General features: G+C 40.4%; 1 protein-coding gene across 3 annotated transcripts in view; it reads left to right on the forward strand.

Moving 5' to 3' along the window:
- The window catches only part of LOC132392013 (disintegrin and metalloproteinase domain-containing protein 12-like), a 265,513-nt gene that overhangs the window by 234,494 nt on the left and 16,630 nt on the right, over positions 1 to 14,389 (forward strand). For all 3 annotated transcript variants that reach the window (XM_059965910.1, XM_059965912.1, XM_059965911.1), the window contains exons 18-19: positions 4,028 to 4,142; positions 4,934 to 5,035. In XM_059965910.1, the coding sequence (XP_059821893.1) occupies positions 4,028 to 4,142; positions 4,934 to 5,035 (217 nt within the window). The remainder of the gene's footprint in view (positions 1 to 4,027; positions 4,143 to 4,933; positions 5,036 to 14,389) is intronic.

A 14,389-nucleotide genomic window follows, 5' to 3' on the forward strand; every position in this document is an offset into this window, starting at 1 on the left:
ATTGATATTTTTCCATGCCCTTCTTTAAAAAAAGTGCTCAAGCTCTGTACGATTGCATGGGGATCATGAGCGAATAGCCATTTTCAAGTTCAGCCACAATTTCTCAATTGGATTGAGATCTAGACTGACTTGGCTACTGCAGGACATTAACTTTGTTGTTTTAAGCCATTCCTGTGTAGCTTTGACTTTATGCTTCAGGTCATTGTCTTGCCAGAAAACAAATCTTCTCCTAAGTTGTAGATCTCTTGCAGACTGCATCAGGTTTTCCTCCAGGATTTCCCTGTATTTTGTTGCATTCATTTTACCCTCTACCTTCACAAGCCTTCCAGGGTCTGCGTCAGTGAAGCATCCCCACAGCATGATGCAGCCACCACCGTGCTTCACAGTACGGATGGTGTGTTTTTGATGATGTGCAGTGTTTATTCTACAGCAAAAATAGTATTTAGTTGATGGCCAAAGAAGTCCAATCTTGGTTTCACCAGACCATAGATCCTTCTTCCAGCTGACTTGAGTCTCCCACATCCTTTCTGGCAAACTCTAGCTGAGATTTCACTTTTTTTTCAATAGTTACACTTTGCCACAATGCCGCAGTTGGTGAAGCACCAGTTATTGTATGCACAGTCTCTCCCATCTCAGCCACTGAAGCTTCTAACTCCTCCAGAGTTGTCATAGGTCTCTTGGTGGCCTCCCTCACTCGTCCCCTTCTTGCACAGTCACTCAGTTTTTGAGGACAGCCTGCTCTTAGCAGATTTACAGTTGTGCCATATTCATTCCATTTCTTGATGATTGATGTAACTGTACTCCAAGGGATATTCAGTGACTTGTAAATTTTCTAGTATCCATCTCCTGACTTGTGCTTTTCAGTAACCTTTTCGTGAAGTTGCTTGGAGTGTTTTTTGTCTTCATGGTGTAGTTTTTGCCAGGATATTGACTCAACAGCAGTTGGACTTTCCAGATACAGGTGTATTTTTACCACAATCAATTGAAACAGCTTGACTACACACAGGTCTCCAAAAACAGATCTCTATTTAACTAATCATGTGACTTCTAAAACCAATTGGCTGCAGCAGGGATGATTTGGTGTGTCATATTGGGGGTGAATACTTATGCAATCACTTATTTTGTGTTTTATATTTGTAAATAATTTAGATCACTTTGTTCTTTTTCACTTTGACACAGAGCCAAATTAAATTTGCTGTGATTCAATGTTTTAAAACGATAAAATGTGAAACTTCTAAGGGGGGTGTGAATACTTTTTATAGGCACTATATAAGATGAAAAGAAATGGTCCCAACACAGACCCCTGTGGAACACCACTAGTCACCAACAGCCAATCAGAAAAGGCCCCCTTTTTACCCACTCTTTGCCTCCCGCCAATCAGCTAATACTCCATCCATGCTATATCTTTCCTGTAATACCACAGGCTCTTGTTAAACAACCTCATGTGCAGCACTTGTCAAAAACGCCTTCTGAAAATCCAAGTACACAAAATGCACTGACTCTCCTCTGTCTAGTTTCTCTCTTATTACTTCAAAGAATTCTAAAGATTTATCAGGCAAGAATTTCCTTTAAGGGAAACATACCCACATCCTTAACAATTGATTCCAACATCTTCCCAACTACTGAGGTCAGACTGACTGGCCTATAATTTCTTTTCTTCTGCCTCTTTCCCTTGTTGAAGAGTGAAGTGCCATTTGCAAGAAGTAGTGGCAGGGTGGGGATGTGTTTCTACCAAAGGAGGTGTAAGGCACTGCTTCCCTACAGGTCACCCTTGGGAAAGGTACAACAACTGCTTAGCCCACCCGCCCTACCCCCAATGAGGGTCACATGAAGCCATGGGAGCAGCTGGTGCAAATCACAAGACCTGGTTATGTGACCACTGATGTCAGGCTGACAATATCTGAAGCGTGTTGATAATGGCTAGGGTCACCTACCTGGTAAGGACAATGCCCAAGAAGAATGCAATGGCAAATCACTTCTGCAAAAAAAAATTGCCAAAAGCAATCCTGATCATGGATAGAGAAAGTGCTTATTCACAGAGTAAGGACAGATGGAAGACCATGATGACACACATCATATGAGATGGCACATAATAATGGTGATGAAGCAATAAATTGGATTAGTCATGGGCTGAGCAGAAGTCAGAATGGTGGTAGATGGTTGCCTCTCTGACTGGACGCCTGTATCTAGTGGTGTGCTACAGGGATCAGTGCTGGCTCTATTGCTATTTATCCTCTATATTAATAATTTAGATGATCATATGGAAAGCTGGATAACAAATTTGCAGGTGACACCAAGATTGGGGGTTTAGTGGACAGCGAAGAAGGCAATGAGTGCTTTCAGCAGGATCTTGATCAGCTAAAAAATGGCAAGCAAGTGTGAGGTGGTGCACTTTGGGATGAAGGGTTTACATGATGAGTGGTAGGGTGTTGAAACAGATGGGTTTGGGAATACAGATACATAATTCCTTGAAAGTGGCATCACAGGTAGATAAGGTACTAACCAGAGAGTGGATCACAATAGGGAAAGGAGGTTGGCATTCAGCCCATTCAGGCATTCAGTGAGATGTCTAGTCTGTGCCTCTTCAGGCCTGGGAGGGAAGCCCTGTGGTACTGGAACTGTAATCCTGGCCATGAACTGTCCAATGGTTTGGTCCCAGTCCTCAGTTACTCACTTGAAAGGCTTATCATATGAGGGGCATTTGAGAGCCTTGGGCCTGTACTCACTGGAATTTAGAAGAATGAGGGGGAATCTCATTGATGCCTATTGAATGTTGAAGGCTTAGAGAGAGAGGATGTGGAGAGGATGTTTCCTACAGTGGGGAAGACTAGAACCACATGGCACAGACTCAGATTAGAGGAACATCCAGTTAGAACAAAGTTGAAGAGGAATTTTCTTTACTCAGAGGGTGGTGAATCTGTGGAATTAATTGCCACAGATGGCTGTGGAGGCCAAGCCATTGAGTGCATTTAAGGCGGAGGTTGATATATTTGAAAAATCAGGGTGTGAGAGGTTATGGAAAAAGGGCAGGAGGATGGGTCTGAGAAGAAAATGGATCAGCCATGATCAAATGGCAGAGCAGACTGGGTGGACTGAATGGCCTAATTCTGCTCCAATATCTTTTGGTTTTAAAAATGTGCCCTCAATTTTCTGTCAGAAACATACCTGCAACATGAAGGATAATCTAGAGTACAGGCTACCCCAGTGTTACAAAGTGTTGTGGTCCTACAAAATGGCCCCTATATTGCATTTTTTGATACTGCAAATCCATGTCTTCTGTGTTGTTTTCGTTAAAAAGTGCAAGGATAAAAGGAACTAAATGTTGTATTGATTTGAGTACGCTTTCTGACATAAACTCCATCAAAGCGAATTATGTTGATCACAGTTCTGGTTAGTAGTTTGTGAATTCTACACACAGTACTCCAAATTAGGCCTTACCGTGTTATGCAATTTCAACATAACATCCCAACTCCTGTACTCAATAAATAGATTTATGAAGACCGATGTGTCACAAACTTTCTTTACGACCCTCTTTACTTGTGACACAACTTTCAATGAATTATGGACCAGTATTCCCAGATCCCTTTGTTCTACTACACTCCTCAGTGCCCTAACACCCATTGTATGTGATCTACACTGGTTTGTCCTCCCTAAGTGCAACTTCCCAGACTTGGCTGCATTAAATTCCATCTGCTATTTCTCAGCCTTTTTTGCCAGCTAGACCAGATACTGCTGCAAGCTTTGATTGTCTTCCTCGCTGTCCACTAGACACCCGATCTTGGTGCCATCCACAAATCTGCCGATCCACTTAACCACATTATCATCCAGATCACTGATATAGTTGACAAACAACAAAGGACCCAGGACCGATCGCTGTAGCACTTCACTAGTCACAGGTCTCCAGTCAGAGAAGCAACCTTCTACTACCACCCTCTGGCTTCTCCCACAAGGCCAAAGTCTAATCCAGTATCCTTCTTTATCCTGAATGCTGAGCAACTGAACCTGTTTTTTGTATGTTTTGTTTCAGATTTGTAACAATAACAACAACTGTTTCTGTAACGATGGCTGGGCTCCGCCTTATTGCAACTCCAGTGGGATAGGAGGTAGCGTTGACAGTGGACCTGTGAAAGATGTACAGAAAGGTATAAAACAAACTTGTGGCAGAGATGGAAAGGAATATGATGCATTTACGTTTGCAAGGACAGCGGCTGAGCTACGATTATTTCTGTGCTCTGCTGTGTTGGCGTATGGCCAAGTATTTAAGGCATTGGTCTAGTGATCTGAAGATCGCTAGTTCGAGCCTTGGCTGAGTCTCTGTGTGTGTCCTTGAGCAAGGCCCTTAACCACACATTGCTTTGCAATGACACCTGTGCCGCTGTATGGGTCCTAATGCCCTTCCCTTGGACAACATCGGTGACATGGAGAGGAGAGACTAGCTATCCTCACTGCACAAACAGGCTAATAATGTAGAAGAAACTTACCTCGCCCAAGCCTGTTCTTACCTAAACCTGTTGAGCCAACGCCACTCGAACACTAGTCTAGTCCAACAATGGCCGCTCTGCTGGTCCCTACCTTATTTTTATTTGCCCTTGCTAGTGATCACAATTTGATTGGGCCATTGGTAAAAACTGAAAGCCTGCAAATACAACTTTTTAAATTGCTTGCCCCTTGCTGGATCCTTCTCTGTCATTTCAATTGGGTTGTCGAAATAACTACATTTATTTGTCACATTTATGCTGAAACACACAGTGAAATGTGTCCTTTGCATCAATAACGGACACAACCTGAGGATGTGCTGGAGGCAGCCCATGGGTGTCACCACACACTCTGGCAAAATTCCCTCATGTTTAAAAGGTAAAGGACATTGAGGCGATTAGATGTTCTGAGGAATAAACAGTGGACCCTTCATTTACCTGGAATGTTTGTCCATCAGTTTTCACAGCTGAACCCGAGACCACCACCACCACTACAAGGACCACCACCACCACTACAAGGACCACCACTGAGATTCACCAAAAGTACAAAGAGTCTCCAGGTAGGGAAGGTTTCAGCAAATCTCCGCAACAACACAATTGCCCGTTTTCCTGTGAGATGCATGTGAAATGATGGCTGTGCCTGGCTTGCTGCTGCTCGCAGATAACAGAGCAGCTGTGGGGTTCCTGTGGAGACAGTGGAAATGGGAAGGGATGTGCGGCAAACCCACTAATACTAAACCTCATGTGGAACCAAGACCCCCTAACGTTAAACAGGATGAAATGCTTCACACAGCATTTTCAGAACAAATTTATCTCTGGAAAGTGCAAGGGAATACATTTTGGCAAGTCAGGTAGGGGCAGGGAGTTTTGGCAGTCCATAATACCATCAGGCATAGGAGCAGAATTAGGCCATTTGGGCTGTCGAGTATGCTCCACCATTCAAACATAGCTGATCCTTGTTTTCCCTTCCTCAGCCGCACTCCCAGGCCTCTCCAGGTAACCTTTAATGCCACATCCAATCTATTAAATTCTACCTTAAATACACCCAACAACCTGGCCTCCACAGCTGCAGGTAGTAATAAATTCTACAATTCACCACTCTCTGGCTAAAGAAATTTCTCTGCAGATCTGTTTTAAATGGACACCCCTCTATCCTGAGGCTGTGCCCTCATGTTCTAGACTCCCCCACCATGGGAAACATCCTTTCCACATATAGTCTGTCTAGGCCTTTCAACATTCGGAAGATTTCAATGAGATACCCTCCTCTAAATTGCAGTGAGTACAGAGGCAGAGCCATCAAATGTTCCTTGTATGATAATCCTTTCATTCCCAGAATCATCCTTGTGAGCCTCCACTGAACCCTCTACAACGCCAGCAAATCTTTTCTTAGAAGAGGGGCCCAAAACGACTCAGAATACTCCAAGTGAGGCCTCACATGCTTTTATAAAGTCTCAACATTACAACCTTGCTTTTATATTCTAGTCCTCTTGAAATGAATGCATTTGCCTTCCTCACCACCAACTCAACATGCAAATTAACCTTTAGGGGGTTCTGCACAAGGACTCCCAAGTCCTTTTGCATCTCTGATTTTTAGATTTGCTCGCTATTTTGAAAAAAGTCACCGCATTTATACCTACAACCAAAGTGCATGACCATGCATTTTCCAACATTGTATTTCATTGGCCACTCCCTTGCCCATTCTCCTAATCTGTCTAAGTCATTCTGCAGCTTTCCTGTTTCCTCAACTCTACCTGCCCCTCCACCATTCTTTGTATCATCTGCAAACTTGGTAACAAAGCCATCAATTCCACCATCTAAATCATTTATATACAGCATAAAAAGAAGCAATCCCAACACTAACCCCTGCTGAACACTATTAGACACTGAGCCAACCAGAAAAGGATCCTTTTATTCCCACTTGCTGCCTCCTACCAATCAGCCAATGTTCTAACCACACCAGTAACTTGCTTGTAATACCACGGGCTCTGAACTTGGTAAGCAGGTTGGTAACCACATCCTTAAAAATTGACTCCAACCTCTTCCCAACCACTAAGGTCAGGCTAACTGTTCTATAATTACCTTTCTGCTGCCTTCCCTTTTTCTTAAAGAGTGGAGTAACATTTATAATGTTCCAGTCCTTTGGCACTATGCCAGACTCCAATGATTTTTGAAAGATCATTTCTAATGCCACCACAATCTCTAATGCTACCTCTTTCAGAACCCTAGTGTGCAGTTCCTCTAGTCTGGGTGACTTATGTGTCTCTAGATCTTTCAGCTTTTTGAGCACCTTCTCTCTTGTAACAGTAACTGCACCCAGTTCTCTTCCTTCACACACTATAACATCTGGCACACTGTTAGTGTCTTCTACATTGAAGACTGATGCAAAATACTCATTTATTTCATCAACCATCTCCTTGTCTCTTGTTATTATTTCTCCTGCCTCATTTTCTAGTGGTCTTATATCCACTCTCATTTCTTTTTCATTTTTAACATACTTGAAAAAAAAACTTTTACTATCCACTTTGATGTTATTTGCTAGCTTGCTTTCATATTTCATCTTTTCCCTTCTAATGATTTTATTAGTTGATCTCTGTAGGTTTTTAAAAGCTTCCCAATCCTCTATCTTCCCATTAATTTTTGCTTTGTTGTATGCCCTTTCTTTTGCTTTTACAATAGTTTTGACTTCCCTTGTCAGCCACAGTTGTACATGTCCTGCACCTTCCTCATTTTTCCCAGAAATATCTGTACCTTGATAATAAATTTACTTTGAAGATGAACTCAGACATTAAAATAGGGATATTAATAGTAAACTAACACACTGCAAATGTCAGAGATACAAGAAATTAAACCAAAAGACAAAACTCTTGTATGAAGAGTGAAACAAAGTATTTGATTAATTGCTCTGTTACGCCATTGTTCCGCATACTGAATTTATCTGAAAAATCTTTTTGTAAGTGGTAAGAGCGTATGATACAGTGGAAAGCTTTGTCTGCATGTTCTCGAGAATGATCATTCCATGCGTAGGTGCATTGAGTAGTGAAAAGGAAGTCAGATGACAGAATACATCCTGCACCTTTCTCATTTTTCACAGAAATTCAAGCCATTATTTATCACATATTTCTAAACATAGAAAACCTACAGCACAATGCAGGCCCTTTGGCCCACAAAGCTATGCTGAACAGGTTCCTACCTTAGAACTACCTAGGCTTACCCATAGCACTCTATTTTTCTAAGCTTCATGTACCTATCCAGGAGTCTCTTAAAAGACCCTACCGTTTCCGCTTCCAGCACCACTGCTGGCAGCCCATTCCACGCACTCACCACTCTCTGCGTAAAAAACTTACCCCTGACATCTCCTCTGTACCTACTTTCAAGCACCTTAAAACTGTCCCCTCTTGTGTTAGCCATTTCAGCCCTGGGAAAAAGCCTCTGACTATCCACATGATCAATGCCTCTCATCATCTTATCCACCTCTATCAGGTCACCTCTCATCCTCCGTCGCTCCAAGGAGAAAAGGCTGAGTTCACTCAATCCTATTCTCATAAGGCATTCTCCCCAATCCAGGCAACATCCTTGTAAATCTCCTCTGCACACTTTCAATGGTTTCCACATCCTTCCTGTAGTGAGGCCTCCATCTTCATATCCCCTCCGAGTCCCCTCACTTCCTCATCACTCTGGTCTCCCCTCTCTTCTCTCCTCTCTGCTTCCCAAACACCTCCCACTCTCCTCACTCCCTCGTCACTCTGGCCTCCCCTCTCCTCTCCGGTTCCCCAACAATCCCACTCCCCTCACTACATGATCATTCTGACCTCCCCTCTCCTCTCTGCTTCCCAAACACCTCCCACTCCCCTCACCCTCTCATCTATCTTTCTTTTTCAATAATTTTATTAATTTCTTTCATAAAAGAATACAGGGTACAGTAAGATATACAATATATAACAATTACAATATATTGAAATCACAGATGAAGTGTCATTACCCTATATCCATATAGATTAAATTTAAACATAAAATTGAAAAGAAATAATTTTATTAAACAAAAAATCTAAACCCACTACAGAAAAAAACAGCTGTTTGGTTATAAAGAAGAAAAGGAAAAAAAACCCTTAACATATAGTAAAACATATTATTAGCCAAAATCTGTGGAGTGGTGGAGCAGACTCGATGGGCTGAATGGCCTACTTCTGCTCTTTTGTCTTGTGAACTTGTGATCTTAATAGCAAATCAAAGGTTTTGTAAGTAATTCAAAAATGGTCCCCTCGATGTTAAAAAATCTTATCTAGGTTCAGAAAGTGAACAGCAAATCTTCTCTAAATTTAAGCAAGACATAACATCATGTACCCAATGAGTATGAGTAGGCGGAGTGGCATCCTTCCACTTAAGCAACAATGCCCTCTTAGGTATAAGAGAAATAAAAGCCAAAATATGTAAATCATGTGTCTCCAAAATAATATAATTTCCTCCAACAATACCAAATAAGGCAGTCAAAGGATTAGGTTTAAAATTTACATTAAAAAGCACCAAAAATGTTTGATATACTTCCTTCCAATATTTTTCAAGACTCAGACAAGTCCAAAACATATGGATTAGTGAAGCTTCTCCATTATTACATCTATCATAATAGGGAGATATATCCGAATTGTTACATATTCAGGCAACAATAAATATATGAGTTTGGCAAGGGTTTTTATAACAAACAACACGTTTATTAAACATTGAAAACAAACCCCCCCAAAAGTAAACAAACACTAACGTAACTGGAAATCATCTGCTGTGCGGCAGCTTAAACAGTTCTTAAAGCGATGCAGCTCAAACAGTTCTTAAAACGATGTTGCAAAAACAGTTCTTTACAGTAGTATTGCCACAAGTTCAAAATGCTCACAGTCCATTTAAAAGGAGAGACTTTATAAGACGATTTAAATTCTCTTTCACGTCGTTTTGCTTTGATCCCCGGCTTCGAACTTCCCACAAAGAATTTACGAAACGAAACGGCTTAAAGGCACTGACCTTTCCTTTATCACACTGTCCTCAATCTTCTGTTATCCCGCAGAGATTAACACGAGAACAGTCAACAAATTCCTTCCAAATAAGGATTAAATAAGGTCGAACCTGTTTCACCGTCGAAATAGATTCTCCTCGATCTTTAACTCCCAAACTCTGATCTTCACTCTCCACTGATTCTCAAACTAGCAGTATTGTAAAGAAACTGCTGGCAATGACCTTTTAAACTTTAGGCATTAGATAAAACTTCATCTTTCAACTAAACTGCGTCATCACATTAAATCACGCAGCGGCATGAAGTCAACTTGGCAAATCCAGCCACGAACTGCCCCTCCTCACAGGGTGGGGTCTTCCTTTTATAACCTGTAAAAAAAACCTGTCACATGATCTCTACTGGCGGGAAAATGACATCACTCCACCATCACAAGACCATTACCTCAAGTCCAGTACAGCTTCAACCCCAGTCACGTGACAAGGGTACCACTGTCATGTGTCACGAGTACGTAACAGAATAAAAACGAGAGAGCTTATCTTTAGACATATTGGCTCTATGAACCACTTTAAATTGTAGAAGGGAATGACGGGCACATAATGATGAGGTATTAACCAATTTAAAAATTTCATTCCAAGTGTCCTCAGAAATTGAAATCTGTAAATCTTGTTCCCAAAGATTTTTAATTTTATCTAAAGGAATATTTCTCATTCCCAAAAACATACCATAAATATTAGATATAGAAACATTATCGTAGGGTTTCAAATTAAAAATTATATCAAGTAAATTTTTATCTGGACTTTTAGGAAATGTATGTACTTAAGAACGCAAAAAGTCTCTAAATTGTAAGTATCGAAGAAAGTGAGTTCTCGGTAGTCTATACTTAAGTGACAGTTGTTCAAAAGAAGAGAGACTACCTCCAACAAACAAATCATGAAAACGTTTAATATCCAATCTATTCCACTCTTTCAAAACTACATCAGACATAGAAGGTTTAAAAAATAGCTAGAAAAAATGTGACTGGAAAGTGAAAAACTCAATAAACCACGAGGAAATCTGCAGATTCAAACAACACACACAAAATACTGGTGGAACACAGCAGGCCAGGCAGCATCTTTAGGGAGAAGTGCTGTCGACGTTTCGGGCTGAGACCCAAGACCCAGTAACCAACATATTTTCTAAATTGTACCTAAATCCTCAAAGTGTATTTAACTACAAAATTATCAGTTAAATTGTTTAAATATAAAGGAATTGAGGATATCAGAAGAGAAATGATAAATGATTTATTAACAGAGTTAGCTTCTAAAGAAACCCAGACTGGACAGTCCTCTCGATTAATATAATATAACCAAAACGTAAGATTCCATATATTGACTGCCTAGTAATAAAACCTAAAATGGGGTAAGGCTAAACCTCTATTCTTTTTCGCTTTTTGAAGACAAACTTCATTTAATCAAGAAATTTTATTATTCCCTATATAAGAGGATATGATAGAATCCAAAGAATCAAAAAAGGATTTAGGAATGAAAACAGGTACGGCCTGAAATAAATATAAAAATGTAGGCAAAATATTCACTTTAATAGAATTGATTCAGCCAATCAACAATAAAGAGAGGGGTGACCAACTAGATAGTACCTTCTTAACATAATTCAGAAGTGTAAAAAATTTTCTATAATAAGAAATTTATAATTCCTAGTGATTGTTAGGCTCAAGTAAGTAAAATATTTTCTTATAATTTTAATAAGATGGTTAGTATTAACTAATAACAAATTATTCAAAGGAAAAAGTTCACCCTTATGGAAGTTAAGTTTATATCCTGAAAACTGACTAAAGGTAGAGAATAAAGAAAGTAAAGAAGGTAAAGAAGACTCCACATTAGAAATGTAGGTCATCAGCATAAAGTGAAACTTTGTGGGTAATACCCCTCCTTAAAATACCAGTCATATCATTAAATTCCCTGAAAGCAATAGCTAAAGGTTCTAAAACCAAATCAAAAAGCAAGGGACTCAAAGGACAACTTTGTCTAGTTTCATGATGAAGTTTAAATGGTTTAGAGTACTGAGAGTTAGTAAGAATCTGAGTGGAGGGAGATAAATAAAGTAATTTAATCCATTGAATAAAATCGGGCCCAAAGTTAAATTCTTCTAAAGTTTTAAATGGATAATTCCATTCAACCCGATCAAAGGCTTTCTCAGCATCTAAGGATATCACACATCCTGAAATCTCTTTAGAAGGAGAATAACATTTAGTAAACGACGAATATTAAAGTGGAAGTATCAAATTTTGGTAAATGCAGTCTCAGAATCAGAATCAGACTTTAATCGCCAAGTACCTGTACACATACAAGGAATTTACTTCCGGCAGATGTTGTCTCTCTGCTCATAACAATAATAATGATAAATATAAATGAAAATATAGATTATACATACAAGTAGTGCAATCCAAGTAATAGTTAGTCGACAGTTAACCGGCAGTTAACTGTTCAGCAAAGTGACCGCAGTAGGGAAAAAACTTCTCCTGTGCCTATCAGTCTTAGTCTGGAGGGATGTGAAGCGCCTACCAGCTGGAAGCAGTTCAAACAGTCCGTGCGCAGGATGGAAGGAGTCCTTTATGATGTTCCCCGCCCTCTTCTTCTGATCATCAGTGATATGGATGGCAAATTATTTTCAATCCTACGAGCCAAAAGCTTAGATAAAATTTTGGTATCAATGTTAAGTAAGGAAATAGGTATTTAAGAAGAGCATTCAATAGACAATAGACAATAGGTGCAGAAGTAGACCATTCGGACCCTCGAGTCTGCACCGCCATTCTGAGATCATGGCTGATCATTCACTATCAATACCCAGTCCCTGCCTTGTCCCCATATCCCTTGATTCCCCTATCCATCAGATATCTATCTAGCTCCTTCTTGAAAGCATCCAGAGAATTGGCCTCCACCGTCTTCCGAGGCAGTGCATTCCACATCTCCACAACTCTCTGGGAGAAGAAGCTCTTCCTCAACTCTGTTTTAAATAACTGACCTCTTATTCTCAATCCATGCCCTCTGGTACTGGAACTGACCTCTTATTCTCAATCCATGCCCTCTGGTACTGGAACTGACCTCTTATTCTCAATCCATGCCCTCTGGTACTGGAACTGACCTCTTATTCTCAATCCATGCCCTCTGGTACTGGAACTGACCTCTTATTCTCAATCCTTGCCCTCTGGTACTGGAACTGACCTCTTATTCTCAATCCATGCCCTCTGGTACTGGAACTGACCTCTTATTCTCAATCCATGCCCTGTGGTACTGGAACTGACCTCTTATTCTCAATCCATGCCCTGTGGTACTGGAACTGACCTCTTATTCTCAATCCTTGCCCTCTGGTACTGGAACTGACCTCTTATTCTCAATCCATGCCCTCTGGTACTGGAAATGACCTCTTATTCTCAATCCATGCCCCCTGGTACTGGAACATTCAATTGGGTCCTTATTCTTTTCAGGACTAAGCAAAATAGAGCCGTCATAAAAAGATTGTGGAAACTTACCTAATTTAAAAGAGTCGGAAAGGACTGAATATAAATGAGGTACAAGCAAAGAGGATAAAGCTTTATAAACTCTCCAGAAAATCCATCATGACCCGAAGTCTTCCCCGAGTGCAAAGAGTGAACAACCTTGGCAATTTCCTCATAAGAAATAGGTTGATCCAACAATCTTCAAATATCATCAAAAAGTGTAGGAATGTTCAGTTGATCTAAAAAAAATTATTCATTAGAATATTATCTTTAGGAGGATCAGAACTATAAAGTTTAGAGTAAAATTCTCTAAAAGCATAGTTTATTTCTAAATGATCAGATGTTTTATCACCATTAGCTTTATAAATTTCTTTAATTTGACATTTAACTATAAACATCTTTAATTGGTTAGCTAGTAGTTTACCCGTCTTTTCTCCATGAACATAGAACTGACTTTTATCTTTTAAAAGTTGCATTTCAATTGGGTAAGTCAGAAGCAGATCGTATTTAGCTTTAATTTCAACACATCTTTTTTAAAAACAGGATCTGGAGCCAAAGCATTTTTTTGTCTAATTGCTTCAACAAATTGGCTAATTCAATTCTCCCCTTATTAGCTTTTTCCTTAACATTTCAAGTCAAGTCAAATCACTTTTATTGTCATCTTGACCATAACTGCTGGTACGGTACATAGTAAAAATGAGACAACATTTTTCTGGACCATGGTGTTACATGAAACAGTACAAAAACTAGACTGAACTATGTAAAAAAACAACACAGAGAAAGATTATATACACATGACTGCGTGAAATGCACAAAACAGTGCAGGCATTACAATAAATAATGAACAGGACAATAGGGCAAGGTGTCAGTCCACGCTGGGTATTGAGGAGTCTGATAGCTTGGGGGAAGAAACTGTTACATAGTCTGGTCATGAGAGCTGGAATGCTTCGGTGCCTTTTCCCAGACGGCAGGAGGGAGAAGAGATTGTATGAGGGGTGCATGGGGTCTTTCATAATGTTGTTTCCTTTGCGGATGCAGTGTGTAATGTAAAAGTCCATGATGGCAGGAAGAGAGACCCCGATGATCTTCTCAGCTGACCTCACTATCCACTGCAGGGTCCTGCAATCCGAGATGGTGCAATTTCCAAACCAGGCAGTGATGCAGCTGCTCAGGATGCTCTCAATACAACCCCTGTAGAATGTGCTGAGGATGGGGGGTGGGAGATGGACTTTCCTCAGCCTTCGCAAAAAAGTAGAGACACCACTGGGCTTTCTTTGCTATGGAGCTGGTGTTGAGGGACCAGGTGAGATTCTTCACCAGGTGAACACCAAGAAATTTGGTGCTCTTTACGATCTCTACCAAGGAGCCATCGATGTTCAGCGGGGAGTGGTCGCTCTGTGCCCTCCTGAAGTCAACAACCATCTC

This window comes from Hypanus sabinus, chromosome 3 (genome assembly GCF_030144855.1).
Source record: "Hypanus sabinus isolate sHypSab1 chromosome 3, sHypSab1.hap1, whole genome shotgun sequence".
Classification (NCBI taxonomy): Eukaryota; Metazoa; Chordata; class Chondrichthyes; order Myliobatiformes; family Dasyatidae; genus Hypanus; species Hypanus sabinus.